Source organism: Phyllopteryx taeniolatus, chromosome 22 (assembly GCF_024500385.1).
Source record: "Phyllopteryx taeniolatus isolate TA_2022b chromosome 22, UOR_Ptae_1.2, whole genome shotgun sequence".
Lineage (NCBI taxonomy): Eukaryota > Metazoa > Chordata > Actinopteri > Syngnathiformes > Syngnathidae > Phyllopteryx > Phyllopteryx taeniolatus.
Genome location: NC_084523.1, coordinates 3,886,094 through 3,907,550, shown reverse-complemented (window position 1 = coordinate 3,907,550; position 21,457 = coordinate 3,886,094). Strand labels below are relative to the sequence as shown.

General features: G+C 43.2%; 5 protein-coding genes across 12 annotated transcripts in view; 3 read left to right on the top strand and 2 right to left on the bottom strand.

The window, feature by feature from the left end:
* Positions 1–111: 111 nt before the first annotated feature.
* On the top strand, positions 112–8,441 carry optn (optineurin). 2 transcript variants are annotated; one of them, XM_061761256.1, is made up of 13 exons: positions 112–271; positions 1,494–1,618; positions 1,688–1,896; positions 2,074–2,235; positions 2,769–2,947; positions 3,680–3,776; positions 4,434–4,543; positions 4,618–4,767; positions 4,872–4,956; positions 5,908–6,066; positions 7,023–7,165; positions 7,711–7,784; positions 7,891–8,441. In XM_061761256.1, the coding sequence occupies exons 2-13, from the start codon at positions 1,498–1,500 to the stop codon at positions 8,001–8,003; spliced, it is 1,602 nt and encodes a 533-aa protein (XP_061617240.1). In that variant the 5' UTR covers positions 112–271; positions 1,494–1,497; the 3' UTR covers positions 8,004–8,441. The 2 variants fall into 2 exon arrangements, with proteins under 2 accessions (XP_061617240.1, XP_061617238.1); XM_061761254.1 differs by having other exon boundaries at positions 4,872–4,965.
* An 80-nt stretch (positions 8,442–8,521) lies between these two features.
* LOC133471597 (uncharacterized) lies at positions 8,522–15,881 on the bottom strand. Its single transcript, XM_061761257.1, has 3 exons — positions 15,867–15,881; positions 9,100–10,141; positions 8,522–9,040 (listed from the first exon to the last, which is right to left on the bottom strand). The coding sequence occupies exons 2-3, from the start codon at positions 10,138–10,140 to the stop codon at positions 8,765–8,767; spliced, it is 1,317 nt and encodes a 438-aa protein (XP_061617241.1). The 5' UTR covers position 10,141; positions 15,867–15,881; the 3' UTR covers positions 8,522–8,764.
* Positions 10,697–18,866, top strand: mcm10 (minichromosome maintenance 10 replication initiation factor). 4 transcript variants are annotated; one of them, XM_061761240.1, is made up of 18 exons: positions 10,697–10,804; positions 11,099–11,140; positions 11,384–11,641; positions 11,728–11,928; positions 12,099–12,239; positions 12,317–12,515; positions 12,624–12,789; positions 12,882–13,049; positions 13,276–13,392; positions 13,597–13,787; positions 13,864–13,958; positions 14,073–14,186; positions 14,269–14,721; positions 15,847–15,974; positions 16,548–16,661; positions 16,777–16,922; positions 17,500–17,542; positions 17,786–18,866. In XM_061761240.1, the coding sequence occupies exons 2-18, from the start codon at positions 11,134–11,136 to the stop codon at positions 17,867–17,869; spliced, it is 2,625 nt and encodes an 874-aa protein (XP_061617224.1). In that variant the 5' UTR covers positions 10,697–10,804; positions 11,099–11,133; the 3' UTR covers positions 17,870–18,866. The 4 variants fall into 4 exon arrangements, with proteins under 4 accessions (XP_061617224.1, XP_061617225.1, XP_061617223.1 ...); XM_061761239.1 differs by having other exon boundaries at positions 10,710–10,906; XM_061761238.1 differs by having other exon boundaries at positions 10,710–10,909.
* On the bottom strand, positions 18,858–21,067 carry ucmaa (upper zone of growth plate and cartilage matrix associated a). The gene is made up of 5 exons (XM_061761265.1): positions 20,933–21,067; positions 20,232–20,282; positions 20,059–20,151; positions 19,654–19,752; positions 18,858–19,103 (listed from the first exon to the last, which is right to left on the bottom strand). The coding sequence occupies exons 1-5, from the start codon at positions 20,988–20,990 to the stop codon at positions 19,015–19,017; spliced, it is 390 nt and encodes a 129-aa protein (XP_061617249.1). The 5' UTR covers positions 20,991–21,067; the 3' UTR covers positions 18,858–19,014.
* Positions 20,929–21,457, top strand: part of cdk17 (cyclin dependent kinase 17) — a 37,954-nt gene continuing 37,425 nt past the window's right edge. For all 4 annotated transcript variants that reach the window (XM_061761244.1, XM_061761243.1, XM_061761245.1 and 1 more), the window contains exon 1: positions 20,929–21,063. In XM_061761244.1, the coding sequence (XP_061617228.1) occupies positions 20,971–21,063 (93 nt within the window). In that variant the 5' untranslated portion in view covers positions 20,929–20,970. The remainder of the gene's footprint in view (positions 21,064–21,457) is intronic.

Sequence of the window (21,457 nt, the reverse complement as noted above, 5' to 3'; positions counted from 1 at the left end):
TTCAAAGAAATCGAAGGGAGACAAAGGCGTCTTCAGAATAAAATATTTCCGCGTTCTGACGGCCCCAATGTCAGGCTCGTTCATTGGTTTGTTTTATCTTATTTTGAAGTCGCAAACCAGAAGTTGTTTGCGTTCAGTAATGGAAACTTGCCTGTAACCCGAAGCAAGAACCAGACATTGCAAGGTTCATCAACAATCCAATTCCTCATCCAAACTCAAGTATTGTTGTTCGGAACCAACTTCCAATCCTGCGTTCGAGATCCAACTGGAGGTCAGTTCGAACGATTACAACTCATTTTATGTTTTGTTGTGACGCAGTTCCGCGTGTGTGTGTTGAAGTGACTGGTACATTTAAAAGCGAAGTTGTCTCAGTTTGGACCGAAACAGAAAGTAGATGGACAGTAATCGTGTATTTGACCACCACACCCGAGGGCATGACAGTACTTAATCCAGCCAAAACGGAAATTCTCCCTTCCAATAGTGACTGCTAATTTATCATGTGACCTGCTGATAACATAATGCCTTATTCAAATTGACTGGTTGTTTGCGTCCTGCTTCCGCATGCCGAAGTCCTGAGTCACTTCAGACTTTGTAATTACAATCCACTGATATTAGGTAATAAACAATAGTGGGGAAATTTCAAACCATTGGCAAAACATTAGGGGGGGCTATACTGCTCCAAACCACAATAGTACGCAAAGTCATTAGAAAGCCTCATCTATGCCCCTGCTCGACTCAAGTGAAAAATAAAATGGAAGAATTCTAAAAAAAAAAAAGAAAAAAAAGAGAGACTTCAAGCAGTTTATTGCCACTCCCAGTTGAATTTTACTGTCAAACTAAACATCGAAGAGAATTACATGTTATCTATTTAAAACAACCACATAGCCTTAATCAAGTCTGTTTGGTTTAGCGCAATGCAAAATGCCTTAGATGGTGTAACATATTCCATAGGTGTTGCTGTGTTATAACCCTTTCAGCAACAGATATTTGAACACAAACGGCAGAGCAACACATGTAGACAGATTATTCTTTGTGGAAAAAAATGTCTTTTATTACTGCAGTTGACAGAGTCACTGATGAAACTCTTCTTTGTGTGTGTCTGAATGTATTATACTGCTCCCTGGTGGCAGAAGGCACAGCATAATGTCAGTTGAAGCAAAAGTTACTTAAATGTAGAAATTACTGTGTTTTTTTTAAGTAGAATAGTATAGAATGTTTTTCTTATCCAAAAACACAGTACCATTTTTTTTTTTGTGAGGCTGGAAGGAATGAATAGTATTTCCATCCATTTCAATGGGGAAAGATGATTAGCGATATGACCGTTTTGAGTTACGGGCGTGCCCGAGGAACAAATTGAACTCGTATCTCAAGGCGCAATGTATTTGAATAATTCCCCAGTTTAGATTCCCATGCGACACCACCTTGCAACCCTTATCAAAACAGAGTGGTATTATTATAATGAACAACATTATGTATTTTATTCCTGCTCTCAGCATCATGGCGTCCGGAGGACCCATCATGAACGGGGACATCTCTCGCTCTCCCAGCTCAGTGGCCATGCTTGACGAGACCCTGGTCCAGATGAACATCCTCATCCAGGAGAACCGCAATCTGAAAGGTGAGAAAATGTTGTGGCCTCGTCGTTGTTGTTGTTGTTATTAAACAACGCACTTCTCTTCTCCCCCAGAGACTCTGCGTAAGGCCAACCTGATGATGAAAGAACGTTTCGAGGGTCTGTCCTCGTGGCGCGAGAAGCAGCAGGGGAAGCGGGACTTGCTGGAGACGAGGCTTGAGAAGGCCCAGGTTCAGTTGGAGGCCCTGTCAGTTGAAAACCAGGAGATGAGCAAGAAACTGGCGGAGTCATCGATGTCGTCCAGCGCTTTGGACGTCTTGCCAGTGAGTATTGGAGCGTGAACCCCCGCTCGTAGTTCCGGCTCTCCTTTCCCACATGCGAGGGCATTCCAGCAAAGAAGTACAATATAGAAACCCATACAAAAAGGATGACTGTAAATATTATCAATCAGTACATTAGTATATATTATCAACATAACATATTCAACGTGTGTTTTCCAGGTAGAAGCCGCCGTTCACAGAGCCGAGGTGAACACCTTGCACGCCCTGGTGAGCCGGCTGCAGGCGGAGAAGAACGACCTGGTGGCTCTCAACTCTGAACTGCAGCTGAAGACAGACCAGAACTCCCGCGAGGACTCCTTCGTCGAGGTCATCACTGTGTCGGTTAGCGCAAAAAACACTTACAGTGCCTTATCAGTGTTTAATATTAGCGTCGCCATCCATATTGTTGTTTTTTTCTTAATGTCAACGCAAGAACTGAATTGATTTTGGCACAAGACGATTTCCTGTGCTCGACCAGTTGCAGTTTTCAATTGTTACTGGACGTGAGCGGAAGAACTCTGTTTTGCCCAAGAAAAGGTCCAATCACATCAAATTCCTGCCTAATTTCTATATTGTCATTTTCATTGTTTCTTGATTGTTTGTGATGTAATATTCTAGTTTCTAGAGATGGTGAATTTTGGGTTTTCGTTTGCTGTCAGCTATAATCATCAAAATAATTAAACGCATATATAGAAAAAGCATTATTTGACTGTGTGTGGGTAGTGAATCTCTATAATTTGAGTTTCACTTTTTGAATTGCTCTACCAAAAAAAAATGGCTTAGGTAGTTCAGGTTTTCATACCTCATCCTCCTAATTGTAGTTTTACCTTGTCTTTTCAAATGAACGTAATTAACAGAGAACCGTGTCTTTCCAGGACAACGGCGTCCTCAGCATGAAGGGTGGCGGTGAGAGTGGCAAACGTCCCGACGCGAGCATGACAGCATCCCATCTGGACAGCGAGGAGGTGACCGTCAGCCACCTGCTGCAGTCCCTCAGGAACGAGACCCAGCGAGCCGAGCGGCTGCAGGCCGAGCTGCAGGCCACCGTTGACAAGTAAAGCTCTCGACGTTTATTTGAAGCAGTTTAACATATTTGGGAAAAAAACAATCAAGTCCAAGTCAAGGCTAGTGTAATAATGTTTTTTTTGTTTGTTTGTTTTTGAAAGAAAAAAATTGCTTGATATCTTGTAACATTCAATTTCAATAATTCAATAATTTTTGACAATTTAAAAAAAATGAAAATGTTTAAAACATTTTATTAAATGAAAACAATAATAATGAACTTGATATAATTAGAATAAAACGTGTTACAATGAACCCCGTCCGTTAGCTCTGCCGCAAATCTGAGTAATTACTAAGCTAAAATTTTTTATATTTGCCTGTAGATGCCACAGGATGGCACCAAAGCACAAAATGAAACTCCTCAACTCACTTCAATATAGTGCCTTGGCACCAAGATGGCACCAAACTAATACTTTTATTGCTTTGGGTTGAGCTAAAAAACAACAAAGGTGAGTTTTTCAGCAAATGACAGGACAGGTTCCTCAAAAAAGCTGCAAAGAGGGTGGATTTGCAAATACCGCCGCAAATATGCAGGGGTTCACCGTATCTTGTAACATTTAACTTGTCCTACATTTTGATTTTTAATGAGAAAACAACTCTTTCAACATTTTAACCTTCTGACGCGGGCTGCGTTTAACTTTTATAATTAGAGTATGCGGCAGGGCAATAAAAATGCGCACCGTCCCCAATGCTTTTTTTACAACCTTCTTGCATTCTCGAACAGGATTAGAACGATGGAGGAGAGGAGGAATCATCATGTTACCGTGACAACACAGACCTCGATGACAGCAAACACCAGAAACGATTCTGAGAAGGACCAGGTAATTATTGTACGTTTTTGTGCGTCTGTGAGTGAGTAAAAAATTGAAATAGAAAAATATATATATTATCACAATTGGACGATATGAAAAAAATATATCGTGATAATTTTTTTGCCGTATTTGCCAGCCCTAGGTTAGAAGACAGTCATAGCCATAAATGCAATTTGACTAATAATGGACACAATCATTTCTCTCAGTGTTTCAGCTTTGAGCCTTTTGTTTCCTCATTTTCGGATTTTGGTTTCGGCCAAGAATTTTCATTTCGGTGCATCGCTATGCTATTTTTTGTATATTGAAAAACAAAAACGCATATTTTGTTTTTTGTTTTTTTGTGGCGGGCTAGAACCGGGTAATGGCATTTTCATTTATTTCAATTAGGAAAGATAATTTGAGGAAGGATGAGTTGAGATTCGAGTGTTTTGAGTTGAGAACGTGGTTACGGAACGAATTCAACTCGTATCTCAAAGCGCCTCTGTATGTCGTCGGCATAGATTAGATGAACAAAAATAATTTTTTTGGTAGTTAATAAATAATAATTTTTTTACCAATTGAATGAAATTGGATAATATCCCACGGCACACCTTATGAATTCTCACAACACACTGTTTGGTAAGCACTAATCTAATGTGTATCAAAAAAAACATTTTAACGCTCCAGGTTGCATCCGAGTTCATCACATCTCAGATGAGGATGCTGTTTAAAGAGCTCCAGCAGGCCCAGAGCAAACTGGATGATGCAGAAAGAATGAAGAAGAACCTGCAGGACCGGTTTGTTAACAAATACTTTAAATGAAACCTCACTGATAGCGCGCCGCCACAACGGTTCGACTTCACTCTCTCAGATGTCGCGAAGTGGAGAACGACGTGGCCGCTCTGAAGGCCCAGCTGGCGGACCAACAGGCGGTCAAAACGGAGAACGAACAGCTGAAGCTGCGACTAGAGAGCATGCACGCGCAGAGTTTAATCGTGCAGAAGAAGGCCGGGGAAGAGAGGTCTGTGAACGCACGTATTCAGAAACACAAGGCATTTTACATTGAGTTAAACGAAATTAGAATCGGAGACTTGGCAGACTACATGCTGGTTTCTTCCATCTCAGGAGCAACCTAGCCCAGCTGAAGGACGCCTACACTAAGCTGTTTGAAGACTACAATGAGCTCAAGGAGGAGGAGGAAAGGAGAGAGGTAATGTGTGTATGTAAACAAAAACAAAAAAAACTTTTTTCACTGTTAACCCCCTGTCAAGCGTAAGCATTCCCAGACATACAGGTGTCACATAAGCACATGTAAAACAGGGTGTAAATGTCATTTCCAGATGGAACTTTACAATGATAAATTCGGACCCCGCATGCAAATATTCCATACACACATCCAATTTTATGTACCACTTGTCTTCATTAGTGTCCCGGGTGAGCTGCAGCCTATCCCAGCTGCCGATCACCAGGGCTCATTCACGTCATACATATGGATAATTTTAAGTCTTCAATTAACACAACATGCATGTTTTTAAATGGAGGGGGGGGGGCTGCAAATTTTGCGTTAATCCAATGCAAAAAACACACAAGGAATTTGTCTCCGTTAGTTGGAGCCGCTCTAGTACGACAACAGACAGTCAATTGACAGAGAACAGACTGCGGTTACGCCATTGTCCCAAACTCTATTTCAAAGACCTAAGATTCATGAGAAAAATAAATAAATAAAATAAAATAAAAAAACATGAGGTGACTAGTTACAATGTATGTTATCCAAAGAGTTAATAGATCTGCTCTCAAGCTATTTTTAAGCCTTGAGATTGGTCAATAATGTGTAAAAATAGCAAACCACAGGGGCACTGACCATCAGAATGGATTTTTGGAAGAAACAAACAATTAGCATATTTGGACAGAAAGTATGAGGTTTACACCCAACAATGACGAGTTCCTCTATGAAACATCTTGACAGTTGTTTATGACACTATCAGTGTTTGGATCTTCACTTGGCGTACCCTGCCTCACGCTCAAAAGTCAGCGAGGAGAGTCTCCAGCTCACCCGTGATCCTGATGAGAAGAAGCCCTAAAGAAAATGAATGGACGGAGGTTTAAAAGCACTTTATTGACCTTTGTGAGGATTTACTAATCCATCCATCCATCGCTGCAGGCTCAGCTGGTGAACAAGGAGGTGGTGGACGATCTTCAAAGTCAACTGAACGCCGCCGAGAATGCCCTGGCTGCCAAGCAGGAGCGCATCGACAGCTTGAAGCAGGAGATGTTCATGAAGGAGAAGGAGCTGGAGACCATCTCTGTCTTGCAGGCACAGGTTGGCTCCGTTGAACTAACTGAAGCAGTCAGTGGTTGAAAAGTTGGGCGTTCCCCACAGGCCACGTACAGCTTTTTAATTCAGCCCACCGAACAGTTACATTTTTTAAGTGTCCTGTAATATTTGTTGCATTATTCTAGCCCATTTCCCCCCTAAATTTGGTCAATACAATATTTGGTACAGTTGATTGGTTATAATTACAATTAATAAAGAGAATAAAAATGAGAATTAATTGCTTATTTGAATTAACTATTTTACATAGAATGCAAAACTATCAGTACATTTTGCTTTGCATTTTGAATATTTTATTAAATGATAGGCATTTTTAATTCTTCAGTCACATTGGATTGAAAATGAGCATGGATTTTTTTCCTAAAATAAAAAAATGATAAAAATCTAACGGGTTCAGGGTGTGTACCCCGCCTCCTGCCCGAAGATAGCTGGGATAGGCTCCAGCACCCCCGCGACCCTAGTGAGGAGAAGCGGTCAAGAAAATGGATGGATGGATTTTGCATTTGAATATTTTGTGAAATAATTGGCATTTGGTAGGAATGAAATACAAAATGAGCATGGAGCTTTAATTTTATTGATATAGTTTTGCATAAAAGACAAAATATTAGCAAAATAAAGTTTTACCTTTTCATTAAATTCATTTCAAATAATGAAATAAAATTGAGCGTGAATTATTGAATTATGAAAAAACCTAATATGAAATACAAAGCATTAGTAAAATAAAACATTTGTATGATTTTATTAAATAATGAGTGAATTATAATTCAATCAGTTGTAAATAATAAAATAAAAATGACCATTAACTTAAACATTTTTCTTTTATCTCATCTTGGATTGACCTGGCCCATCTTGATTTCCAAATCAAATGTTGGAGCACGAGGCTCTAAAATGTCGTCAGGAGAAATAAAGCGCATTTTATGTGGTTGTTTTTCTCCTCGCTGCAGGCCGAAGTCTACTCGTCTGATTTCTACGCAGAGCGGGCGGCGAGGGAGAAACTGCACGAGGAGCGGGAGCGTCTGGCTATTCAGCTGGAGTACGTGAAGAAGCGAAACAACCATCTGCAGGAGGAGATGGACTCGATGAGCCGGTATGCCAAACGATCGAAACTTCAAGAAACTCACTAATACTGTTCCCAACCTGTTTTGGTTAAGTGTCATTTTTGGTGGTCGGGGTGTGAACTTTTTTTTTTTTTTTTTATCCCGGGCCACATGGTAGTCATGGTTGTCCTCCGGCAGGTGCCGAGAGCCGCATCGTATAAAATTGCCAGGTTGCGCATTATTAAAATGTTTTTTTTTTAATTTCTTTTTTAAAATGGATAAGTAGTTTTAAACAAAGGTCAAGGAAAATTTGTGGCAAAGGGATTTGGCCCAAGGGCTTTGAGTTGGACACCTGCGGTATGGACAAAGTAAGGAAAAAGGCCGGCGCAGATTGAAACCCTGAACCTCAGAACAGAAGGCAGACGGCTTAAGTGTGCGAGGATGCAGCCTGTTACATAAGGGCCTCAGGCTTGATTCCTCCCTTGTAATGCATATCTTATGTGTTCCCGATTAATCTATTCACCTCCCACGAGGGCCACCCTAAAGGTAACGTGGTTTTGTTGACTCACTCTTGTGGCATTTTCCGTGTCCACAGGCAGAATTTAAGTCAGATGCAAAGGAGACATTTGGGAAATTCAAACGCACCAGGTGGAACTTTAGTGGCAAGAGGTATGTTTGGGTTTTTTTGGGGGGGGGATTTTGATTTTGTTTCATGTGTCATGGCGGTGCTTAAAAGCAAGTCTGTTGTCCACTCAGCAGTTTTGTGTCTTTGCAGGTACTGACTGGCAGCATCAAGGAAGTATTCCTGAACACGTCTGTCCAAAGTGTAACGAAATACTACCAGACCTGGACTCCTTGCAGATCCACATCATGGACTGCATCAACTAGCCCCTCATCAGTCACTATTAATTTGATTTGTCTCATTTGCACTTTAATCTGAGTCTTCCTCTGGTTGCAACCTACTGTCTCCTGCGACGAGATGAAAATGATTCAACTTGTTGCTCCTTGTTAGTTTATATGCAAGATTGAGAATAGTTTATCTTTTTTACGTTTTATGTTTTGCACAGTATCGACTTCGTTTGGGTGAGTCGAGGCAAGCCGATTGTCGAAGTTAAGAGACTTTGAAGCTGTAACTTGGGGGTATTACCGGGTATTTTTTTCCAGAATCGTGTCATCTGGCGAATATATGTATGATATTACCGGCAGATAGATTTTATTTTAGAAAGATCATACCTTGACGACTTGTTTATCTGCCACACTACTCTTACGGAATGTAAGCTGACTGCATTGTTCTGAAAATGCAAATAAATAAATGTAATCAGGTCAGAGCATCGTGCCGATGAACGAAAAGACGTCAGTGCATTTCGAAATGATTTAATCTTGTGTTAACCTGTATTCCAGCACCGTGGGGGGGGGGACCGGCGAGCTTGTGATGCGACGGCTAACGTTTTCTTCGTTGTTATTAATGAGACATAGCAACTCTAACAAAAACAGATTTTCCACATTGTACTGTTTTCCTATACTGCTGCTGGTTTACCTCAACATAACAGAGCTAATCCATCACCCCCCCCCCAAAAAAACCCCAAAACCATTACATTCAATTAATTCAAAAGAAAAATACAACTCCCCTAGAAGCCTGTCGTTTTGTTTTAGTCTTCCAGAGTTAAGTACGTGTGCAAACGGGTGTCCACTCTCGCCATCTTTGCCGGTGACATAGCGGACGCGTCTTCCTCTATACGCTTCGGTTTGCGCCCGTGTTCTGTTAAGCTCGCCACAAACTGGTCGTGGAGAGCCTTGATGTCAGCCTTGAGCTCAGCCAGCGGGATCACGTCGGTGCAGTTGTTGGACGACATCCACACGGCGTCGAGTTCCTCGTGTAGCTCCGTTCTCGCTTTCCGGACAGCTTCGTCCGCGTAGCTCGTCACCTGTAGGACATAAACGGATTGAGCGGATTCTCACGCACAATGAGGATCATTTGACTCACTGGCTGCGTTTGAAGAGTGTCTCCGGGGGGGTCGTGCGACGCGTCGACTAACAGGAGGGTCGGCGACGTGACGTCATCGCCGGTTTTCGGCTCATTCACTGAATGTTCTTGAATGAATCCCAATGCGGGGGCTTGCCGTTTCACTTTGGCTTTGTAGACATGATTGGCTATGTCCTCGAGCGTGGGATCATACGCACGGTGCCGCTCATACGGCGCCACGACGTCTGACATTTTGGTTTGAACGTTGCGCCTGACGACCGCCCGCACGTCTCTCGCGCCGGTGACGCCCTCGTCGACGAGCTGCTCGATCCACCGGATGATCTGCGGGCGGAGCTGCTGGGCTTCAGCCGTTCGGCCGCACGCAGAGTGTTCGGCGTGCGCTCGCCGGAGAGGGAAGCTGATGTAAAACCGGCTCTCGATCGTCACTTCCTTTCCCGCCTCCAAATCCAGCAGCAGCCTCTCTTTGGCTTTGGTTTGCCAAATTGTCACACTCCTCTTGGCGGTCACGGCGTACTCCGGCAACCTGCAGATGTGCCAAACTGAGATTTTGGCTTGGCATCCTTTCTTTTGGGTGAGTCCAGTGGAAAGCCTTCTTTTGGGCGTCTTCTGTAGTCCACAGGCTGCCGGGTTTTCATAATTGCTTCTCATATTCTCATCAGAAACTGCAAAATGTGTTGTTTCTATATCACTCTTTCTTCTATGCTCCCTTTTAGGGCCATACTGGCACTGCAGTGTCTTCATGCCACCATACGTGAAGGGAACTCCCTCGTCGGCGATGCGGGGGCTGATGGTCCTGCAGAAAACGAAAGACCGAGTGCAGAACTTCTTCTTCTTGCATTTGAGAGGATCGAACTGCAGCGATGAGGAGCGGCGGGTGCAGAATGTGGTTTTAGTAGCTCTTCTGTACAGTTCCAAGACATTGTCTACGCTTGACTCGGTAGTCACAAAGCCATGGATGTAGTCCCCGTCTTTGCTATAGTCCTGCAGCAAATCCTGCCACTTGACAACACTGAGAAACGGGTCGTCGTCGACTTCCTCCATCCTGTGAAGACAAATACAGAATTGCAGTTTCATGATAATTCTCAATCTTTTTCCATCTTTATCCAACTATAGACTTTACATGACACTCAAATAAACTCAATTCAGGTGAAAACCCAAGCAAGTCAATCTCTTCATTGCATGTTCACCATATCCATTGACTACAGCTATTATGCTAGACGTCTCTCTATTCTATTAAGTCAATTCTTACCCATCTGTTTCCTCGTGGACACCTGCTTCCCAGATAAATGATATTAATTCCAATGTTTTAAGTAATACAGAGGAACTTGAGTGCACAACGTGAGGGTTTTTCTTGTTTTTGTACTCTTAAGGACCTCACTCCATCGCGCCCGCCCACTTTGGTGTCACAATAGTTGCCGTACTGTTTTAGTAAAAGGAGCCTAATTATTTGTGTAAAAGTATGATATTTGCCACATCACCACACGCGTTTTGCTTTATACATTATGAATTTTAGTCATGAGCAAGAAGTAAATCCGAGGATGAGAGTTTTTTTTTTTTCAATCAAGCACATTATGAGGCACCTAAAAGTGATTTTGACAACACAGCGGGGTCCTTCGTTTAGCGCCAGTTTGGATTTTCTCCCTCGCTTTGGTGACGACAGCAGCCCAAAAATACTTTGTTCAACTTACAAATACTGCTCACATTAGTACGTTTTAGTGACCAAATCATTATAAAATAACGAGAATAAATACGTTTGGATTCCGTTGAATAACGCCGCAGACACACAAGCTGTGAATTTGCCTCTTTGGTAGTGAGTTGTCTGTCTTCTATTGACTCGTGTACATGTAGTCTGTGTGTAAGTGGAGGCTACCGGCTATGTTGTATCTATTCAAAGCAGCCTTAACGTTGCGGTTGTAAAAATGTGTCAAATCTACTTTGTCCTCAACGTGAATTTTATTCTGACTGTTAACTTTCACTTACCCGAAGTGTCTTTCTGTAGATTGACTGCTGAACTCAGGTGGACGCTGGTCTGGAATGGATTGTAAGTGCTTTTTTTTTTTTTTTTTTTTTTTAAAGGTGATGCAACCTCAAACAGGGTAGTTTACAGGTTCCCATCTTCCTCCACATTCCAAAAAGATGCATGTTAGGTCAATTGAAGACTCCAAATTTTGCATAGATGTGACTGTGAACATTTGTCAAAATGTACCCTGCAATTGGCTGGCGACCAGTTCAGGGCGTACCCTGCATTTTATATGTAGATGTAATTTATATACTCTCTGTCCAGATGAAGATGATTTGGACATTTTGACAGCCCTGATGGCTGAGAATGGTGAGGGGGAGGAGAGAGAGCAGCAGCAGGTAGATGGCTTGGAGGACGTTTTTGACAATGACGGCGAGGAAGAGTATGACGAAGGACGAGATGCGGAGCCGGAGGATGAGTTGTCAGAGCTGTTTGGAGATGTAGATGATATTGAAAAAGAAGATCAAGAAGACAAAAGCCAAGCCAATGAGAGCCTTAACAGGTCCCAAGCGGAGTTACAAGGTTTTGTATCTGCGTCGTTTCTCACGGGACACACCTCAAGATGATGTTTTACGGACTTATTTTTTCCCCCCTTTCATTCCATTTAGATGAGTTGAGGCGGATGCAGGAGAAAATGCAGGCATTGCAGAAGCAGCTGGAGGCAAGCCGGAGCGCTTCCTGCTCCTCTTCCTCAGTGAAACCGTCAGGGAGTTCACCCACCCTGAAACCGTCGCCTCCTCGCCAGGCCACCGCCAAGCGTACCCCCGATAAACCAGCTGCTGTGACACAGAAGATGAAGAATCAATCTGGTAAAAATGTTTCACCATTCACAGGAGTAGATAGAAAATGTCATAAAATAGTTTTCCTCCGCTATATCGTGGTTTATCGTTCTTCTTGCTTACTATAATACCCTCACGTGAGGTAAAGGAGAATCAACAGGGATTGACTGTCATAACTGTCTGTCTCGCTTTAATATCAGTGACATCATCGTCCAATCCAGTCAGAGGAGAAAAGCAGAAGGTGCAGGAGTCGTCTGACTTTTTCTCCGATCTGAGCAGCGCTGACTCTTTTAAACGCAAACCCAGAGTGGCCCACCAGACCAAACCCAACACTTCGCCAGGTAAACCAATAACATCATTAAATACGCTGTCATTTGAGCGGCTCATTTATCGGTTTGTTCTTATTTTTTTCTTTCAGAAGCCAGAGTACCATTAGTGGAGATTAAGATGGGAAGCTCCTTCCTGCCAGCGGAAAGCACGAGCAAGGCGGCCGCTCCTCAGCGCTCGTCTGCGACCTTCCAGAGCAGACCCGGCCCGACGTCGTCAGCGGGACGGCCTAAACCGGACCCTCTTCCTAAAGACGTGGCAATGGAGAAATACTCAGGATTGCGGCTGAGGTGGGGAAAGCTTCAAGTAGATACACACACTCAAAATCTCTCCCCTCTCTCTTTTTTTTCCACAGGAAAGCGTCAGCTTTAAAATCAGACTTTTCGTGTGCGTTTCAGAAAGCCACGTGTTTCGTCCAGCGATATGGACCGCAAAATGGCTGACCGCCGCCTGATCCGCCTGTCGCAGATCCCGGATCGGCTGCAGCGCGAGAAGCTGGAGGACAGCGACTGGGTGACGTTCGGCGTGCTGGTCAGCAAGGCGACACCACAAAGCAGCAGCAATGTAAGTATTTGCCGCCGCTATCCTGAGATTAGATCCGACGATGCGTTCAATATTTACACATCCTTCGTACTGCAACCGCTCCGTCTATGCAGGGTAAAACATTTAGCATCTGGAAGTTGAACGACCTCCACAACCTGGACGTGTTCGTGTCGCTCTTGCTGTTCGGCGATGTCCACAAGGATCACTGGAAGACCGAGCCGGGCACCGTCATTGGAATCCTCAACCCCAACTCCATGAAACAAAAAGAAGGATACGACGGCGTAAGCAGAAACCGTAGCTTGCGTAACTTTTGAATAACACGGTAACATTAGTTTTATGAACTTCCGAGGCTTCATTCACTTCCGTAAAGCAGTCTTGTCGTGTCCCTGCTCACCTACGTACCAAATGATTATTCTTATTCCGGCAGTCCATCGGTGGTTGACATTGTCGGCAATTGTCCTTATAATGGTTTGGAATGTAAAATCTTGTGTATTATCACACGTGAAGGTCAGCCTGACAGTGGATCACCCACAGAAGGTGTTGCTGATGGGTGACGCTCAAGATTACGGCACCTGCAAAGCCATGAAGAAAAACGGAGACCCCTGCTCTCAGCTCGTTAACATGGTAACAAATAAGCGGCCCTTTCACCAATATGCGAAAAGCTGCCGACAGTCTCGTAGCTAATGGAGAGGTGGGAAAGGCGTAGCCCGTTCTCGTCTTTAATCCGGCCCACTGAGCATATACTGTTCCTGTTATATTTGAGCACAAAAGTTTGCCCGCGCCTGCGCTAATAATGCATGCGTGTGCGTCCTTCTTTTCTGTGTCCAGTATGAGTGTCAGTACTGCCAGTATCACATCAAGGCGCAGTACAAGAAGATGAGCTCGAAGAGGTCCGAGTTGCAGTCGTCGTTCTCCGGAAAGGCGCCCAACAAAGTGAAGGGCGTCAGCCTCAGGGAGCGCATCTGTCAGGAAGGCTTCCACTACGGCGGCGTCTCGTCTGCCGCCTGCGCGGCGTCACTGTGAGTCTGAACGACGGCCAATGCCCTGAAGTTATATTTAAAGATATTTTCATCATAAATTCCGTATGTGTCGCAGATCTGCATCCGGACCGAAAAAAACGGGACAGACAACCCTGGACAAGCTCTTTGTGAAAGGTTCCGCTCGTCACATCCTCGAGGCCAAAATGCTCGGTAAGACCGGCCGCAGCTTCAGCAATGCTTACAATCGACAGCCGCTATTTTAAAAACTCTGTACACGGACTGTGGCCACATTTGTAAAAAAAAAAAGTTGTTTGTTTCTTGTAGCCATGAAGTCTGGTGAAGTTTCAAATTGTTCAAATGAATTCAAGAGCTTGATGTCAGTGCCGTCACCGGGAGCGCTGCAGCTCAAGAAGCACCTGACGCAGGGACACGCAGCAGGTACGCAACCCAGACAAATTTGTCCGGCCCGAACCGGTGGGCTCAGTCCGCTCAGTTTTTTTCCTGTCCTTCATCTCCAAAGACCTTGAAGGAGCTCCAGTTAAGTCCGTCTCAGCTACAGACCTTCTCAAGCAGCAGAAACAGAAGCAGAGGGAGTTCCTGCTGAACCGCCGACGTAGGGCGGTGGGCATCCAGGAGGGTACGGCGCCGAAGTCAACCACGTCCTCTTTAGTGACGTCCCCGAAAGCAGCTCCCGGGGTCCCGAAGACCACTCAAAGCCCCGCGACGCCGCAAACCCCCACGCTAGGCAGAGGCTTCTCAAAGGGCGAGGACGTCCTCTTTTTCGACGCCGGCCCGCCTCCCACGCCGGCCGCCGACGCTCCGAGCCTCTCAGCCACCAAGCTGGCGGCTCTGAAGAAACTGAGAGCGAAGGGGATGGCGCTGGAGAAGGAAGACCCCAACGCGGTCAAGAGGAAGAGGACGAGCAGCAGCGAGATCAGCGCCCGTGTGGAGAAGAGTCTCACCTCACCCGATGGTACCCACACGCCATTATTGCACGACAACAAACCCCTGTTATATATTTGATTACACTGTTTATTTTTTACATTTGAAAATGATTTTAAAACAAAAGTCAAATTTCATTTTTTGTAATTAAATTTAAGTGGTACTCACGTGCCAACTGTGATTTTTTTGTTTCCAAAAAAAGATAGTTTTTTTAATTGACATGAAAAATGGAACAAATGCACCATTAATACAATACAGTCAACCTCCGATTCAATTAGGATAAAAATGATTTTTTTTCATTAGTATTTTCAAAACTGCATTTTCTGTTAAAATTGCATTACATTCATAGAAAATAAGCATACATTTAAAAAATTAGATACATCATTATAACTGGTACCCATGTGCCATTAATTACACGACAGTGTTTATTGTGAGGGATAAGTTCATTCTTGAAAATCGACGATGTAGAGAAACCATAGATAAAACCCCTACCACACACTTTAAACTGATTAAAACCCATTTCAACTTATTAAAACAGACTTTTTAAAGCCTTGGTGCCTGTTTTCACTTTTTTCATTCTCCAAATAAAGTGCAAATCGTCCTTGCTTCAAGCTGTTTATTTGTCACTACTGGTTGAAGTTTACTGTAAAACTGACACGTACAACCAAAGACAATTAAACATTGTATATTTAAACATCCAAATGTTCGACCAAACCATATAATTTCATCTAGCTTAATGCTAACATATAAAGTGAAACTTCATAGAGGGGCGAATGTAAATTTGCAAAGATGTTACAGTAATTCTACATTTTCAAACAACTGCTATTTAACACATAATAAGCAGAAACACAAACAAAAAGCATAAAACAATACTCAATATATATATATATATATATAGCTGTATCTCAATATGTCTCTGCTTTTGGGCATTGACGATTATTTCTGGAGTTTAAATGGGGACCATCGCTTCTTGCTCTTAATTACGCGGCATCACTTCAAGTGAACCTCAGTGCTGCCTGGCATATTGCGGCCGATCACTTAATATTCTGCGCTTAGCAGGGCCGCGAACGACGAACTGGATGTATCGGGGGAACACTGTATTATACCGTACGCTGTTTGTGTTTCGTAACACCCGTGCTTTGATTGTCCCGTGCAGCTGAGTTCGGTGATACTGACCTCGAGCCAGCTGAGAAGAGGAAGCGAGATGAACTCAGCTACATTCAGTCTGAGGAGTTTCAAAAGATCCTCAACGCAAAATCTCTCCACGGAGCCATCCTACAGGCGGTACGGCACGCTCAAACACATCCACAAGCGTTTGTTTGTACATTTCTCAACTGATTCAAACCATTCCTAGTATGCCCACAAGTCCATATTTTTTACATTAAAAAAAGAAAAAACAGACATTCAGACATTCAATAAAAACATCCTCATTTTTCACCTCCCAACTTGAAACTGTTCAGCAAATTCGGGACATCTGGGGAATGCTCACATTTTAATGATTCCACATTTTCCGTGACAACACTCCCAAAAGAATGCGGACGTTTGAAGTATTTCTTGACAGATTCTAACCGTTTGAATTTCAAAGTGAACTGTTGAAATTCAGCTTGTTTAGGACACAAATGTAACTACTTATCACGCTCCCAAACTTCCCACATTTCCTCAATACGAATGTACGATATTTTACATATTTACCTCCTTCTACATTTCTTAGCGATTCAAACCACCCCGACTTCAAGTCTCCCATTCTGCATTTCCTTTCAGCCATTCAATTAATTCCGCCACATTTCAGTTCAGTGTTGGCATTGGCACGAAATCTTTCCAGAAATGTAATTCTCCAGTTTTTGCTGTCTCTCCCAGGCTGAGTATCAGCTGCAGGAGCAATACTTTGACCCTCTGGTGAAGAAGGAGCAGATGGAGGAGAAAATGAAGAGCATCCGAGAGATGAAGTGTCGTGCCGTTTCCTGTAAAAAGGTCATTTCCGTTACCTCGATGTGGGATGAATGAACAAATACCTAAGAAGCACACCGACGTCTTCCTGCCCTGGCCAAGGTTTACACATTGCGTGCTGGTTTCCCTTCCCTTCTAGTGTAACTACACCTATTTTAAGCCGGCGGATCGCTGCGTGGAGGAGAATCACGCGCTGCGCTGGCACGACGCCATCAAACGTTTCTTCAAGTGTCCGTGCGGACAGAGAGCCGTCGCGCTCGACAGACTGCCGCACAAGCACTGCAGGTAGGAAGTCGCTTGTAGCCGCAGCTAACGGCATTTGTCTATTAATGGACTTTACCGATTAATTCGACTTTTTATTTTTTATTTTTTTTTTAATACCATGCAAAGGGAATTCAGAGATATGTTTCTCAATAGATTTTACGTGTTTGATGATAATTGCCGAAAACAGAATATGTAGTCCTCATTTGTGGTGACATGGCATTAACTGTTTTTCACGATTATGGTTTTCCTGAATTTTTGGGGGGGGTGGCTAAAAAGGCGACCGGTGACCCACTTGCCATGAGTCCCCCCCCTCCCCACTATATACGAACTTAAGCGCCGTCATTCTCATCAGACAGTGCGCCGGCGTAAACACTTTAGAGTGCCTCGTTGTCAGGCTTGAGTGCACACACGCTATGGAGGGGGAGAGAATTGGGGGAAAAAAGTGTTAAAATCAGAAATTGGATTTTTGAGAACAGAAATAATTTCATTTTATTTGTACTCGGGTGCTTTAAAAATATGTTTTATGCCTTATTGTTTATGAAGTACAAATAATGTCCTGTATTTGCAATGTGACTTTCCATTTTTCTTACGTTTCCAGTAATTGCGGTCTGTTTAAATGGGAGCGTGACGGAATGCTGAAGGTAAAAGTTTTTCCTGGTTCATATAAGCACGTCATTATGTAAAGATATCCTATACAAGACCTGCGTCGGCAATCCCGGCTTTAAAAAGATGATAACGCTAAGACAGAGTCAATCTGAAATCAGCATGATTATCTTAGTTAGCTCTCGTTTTGGAGGTCTTTAGATTGTGTCAGTGATCTTTCTTTTTCCTTCCATCTGCACTTGGGAGGACGCAGGGATGAAATTTCTTCTTATCTCCCACAGGAGAAAACGGGACCAAAGATCGCCGGTGAGCTTCTCGAGCCGCGAGGGGAGGAGCACGGAAGGTTCCTCAGCAGTCTGAAGTAGAACAATTTGAGTTTGACTCTTTTACCGTTAATGTCCTTTTTTTTAATTTTGTAAGGAATTTTAATGAAGTTCAGTAACTGATCATGGAGCACAACACGCAGTAACAGTTTATAAAATTTGGGATAAATTAAAGTAACGATTGATACATTCATGACACATCATTGTATATGTCCATATTTGAAATAATATCACTGAGTTGTATCCACTCTAGAATATGACAAGAATTTTGAAAGTCCTCGAGATTATTTCAGTTTTGGGTTGTTGCCTGTGAATATTGTTTTGTCTGGGCCCCAGAAACCCAGAAGGAAATACTTGTAAGTGACTTTGTGAAAAACAGAGACAAACAATTAAGCAGCCGGCCTCAGAGAATGCTTGTTATTAAATATCCAAGAGCTTCACAGAGACAATAGATGCGTGTGTACTTGAAAAGATCTGGAAGAACATCTCAACTTGGTAATGCATTAGAAACGGTTTCATCTTTCAGTTTGGGTATTTTCCTTCGAAAAGTACGTTAAATGTGATTCTTGTCTCCTGTACGAAGACAAAAAAAACCCCTCTATAATCCTCTCCAGGTTTTGGGGCTCACGCCAACCTCCAAGTCTCAGGTGGTATCGCTGTACTTTTTAATAGGACAACATCAGCTCCTAGCAATTACAGAGCGCTTTTTGGCATTTCTCCTTCTACTTTTCCACTCTGGAAATGATTTCAGCCTGATGACTTGTGCAGCTCACCTCGTCTTTGCTATTATTCCATTGGAATACTCCAAATTCCAGGCAGCGCCGTCGTGTGTTAAATGCATCAGTGGCGCAAACTATCTTTGTCACACTGCCAATACGTAGAAGTCAATTGAAGCCGCCGCTTTCCCTCTCAGAAAATCAATTGCGTATAAAGAAGTAGTTAAGTAGTTGTTAGTAACGCCTCCGGCTAACAGTAACGGTAACCTTTTATTAAACCCGTTTGTGCACGGAAAAAGCAGTTAAAACGAGAATGTTTTACAGAGTGTTCCCTTTATTTTTTGAAAGTGTACAATGTAAAAAAAATACAGTAATACACTGCAGAAAATAAATGCTCAGTGTCCTGTTGAGTGTTTTTAGGACATTTCAAGCTATATTCAAAGATATGGTTCGCTTGCGCTGTGAACATGCTCAGTGAAACCAGTGGTATCGAGGGTAACGCCCATCGTAGTTGTACTCTCGAACTTGCTCGTTTTTCTCCCTCGTTCTTTCCCGTTGCTCTGTGGAGTTCAAGGGGAAAACACATTAAAATTAGTCAAACGTAGCGAAAATATAATTGAAAAAAACTCACGCTAATACCGTGTGATATCAGCATTACTTAAAGAAGGAAAACTTGTAAATAATACAATTTTGTATTAAAAGGTCATTCACTGCCAGTCCTCCACGTTAACATGGATATTTGAATTCAATGGCTGTGATGAGCTTTTATCCATTTTTAAACAATATTTAAGCTACATGGGATGTAATATTGTGAAGGCAAATTGAAAAAATACAACTCATGTATTAGGTCTCATTAGATTGTGCCAGTGTACCCTTGTGGCCCTATGGACAGAGGATACATCCAACAATAACAGTACGAATATTTACTCTGAAGTGTGATTATTTTTCAACAATCCCTATTTGTTGCGCTCGACTGCTGCGTTTAATTGTCAATTAAAAGTCAATGAAGTACCTAACTGCTGTTTGTCTTTGGAAAAAGTCTGAAAATCTGGAACGATATATTTTCTTCTGTATGAAGAAGATTTAATCCCACGCGGTGAAAACCTTTACCGTCGCGATCCTCTTCGGCGTAGTTCTCGTACTCGTCGCGTCGCTCCTCGTTGTACTCCCTCCGACGCTCCGAGTTCGCCCGATGCATTCTCTGCTCAGCTGGAAACAAATGACAGCCGAGCGTGTCGTACGTTACCGCGTTATTCGAGGTACAGCGCTCCACACTATCCCGTGACTCCTTCTTTAGGCCGGCGTGTGTGATGCTTCTGCTGGATGAAACAACACCTGATCGACTTAGCAGCCATCCCAGCTGTTGCGGGCCACGCGTCTCATATCATCCTCTCTGTCCTAATACGCTCGAGCCAACAGTACCACCGTTCTCCAAGGGCTTCCATCCGATACGTCTGAGATGATTAATATTTTGCTTTCCCTATTTCTACTCAGTGTCCCCAACGGACAACTCACCTAGCTGCTCGTAGTATCTCACCGAGCGGCGACTGCGGCGTTTGAAAAAGTTGTCGGCGTCCGCCTCGGGCATGAAAACAGGCCGCGCTTCCGCTTGAGGGTCAGAGTTCAGCAGTTCAAGGTTAGAGAAAAGTTGCGGGGACTTTTTCTGTGTTGCATTTCGCGAGTATCACCTTTGACATCCGCTGGTTTTGGGTCGTCCGCACTTTCGCCGACACCGGAAACTAAAAAAGAAATGAGTTATTTACTACAATGAATGTATTTGTTTTCTTCATCTACTCTGTCTATGCCAGCAATGTATAGTGACAGGCAGAATAATGAACTTCGCTCACCACAAGTTGGGGAAAACCGCATTAGATAATTGAAACTGTTTTGGTCCGATGTGGAAAAAACATTTGGAATATTTATTGTTAGATTGGAAATTTACCGGAACAGGCTTCTGCACGTGATGAGATAATAATGTCTGTATATGTGGGGAAGCAGCTGCTGTTTGTCAGAAGACCTTGTATACTGCATTCTGTGCGTCTGCTGTGTTCATCCCCTTGCAAAAAATAAGCTGCAAAGGCACTTGTTGGTGTTTCCAGGGTTTAGGAAAGTAGTATAGAAAATGTCGTAACAGCTAGAAAAGTGTTTCTCGAGTTGACCACTGCAGTGCAGAATTTGCGATTTTGATTATGAGGGAAACTGAGCCTTACAAGATATACTCAATGCTTATAAATACAGTGTCCCTATATTTATGTCAAGTCTGAAATGCAGGAAGACATCTGGCAGGTAAGAATTGTTTCCGCCTTGCACATTTCATGACATCTGCTTCGAATCCTCAAACGATCTCGTGCACCCACCGACAGACAACCCGCTCGCAGAGGGTACTCACAAGTGAGGACGAGGAGGGTGGCGAGGCAAGCCACAGCGATGACCGGACTTCGGGACATCTCGGAGAGCGAGCTCAGACCGCCGACAGAACTTGGGAGCACTTTGCTCCGAACGGGCGACGTGCAGAGAAAAGTAAGAAGGGCGGACGAGGGGCGGGAGGAAGAAAGTGGGAGGAGAGGAAGTCTTGGTGAGCAGGGACCGGTAGTTCTTCCAAAGGACCAGGCTGGATACAATGTAAAGTCACCTCATATTTTTGGAGGTAGATGATTACATAATCTAAATGTACGCATGCAAGGAATTCTTACTAATATTACAGAATAAGTCGATACTTTTGGATTTTTTTCCTTCTTCTTAAAATCTATTTTGGCAATAACTAAACAAGAAAAAAAAAAAAAAAAGAACATCTCTGCATATACACTAAAATAAAATAAAAAGATTTTAAAAAACAGCACAGGATACATTCAAAAGTTACATCCCCACACATCATGTTACCATTACTCTGTATCAGATATAAAATATACACTGC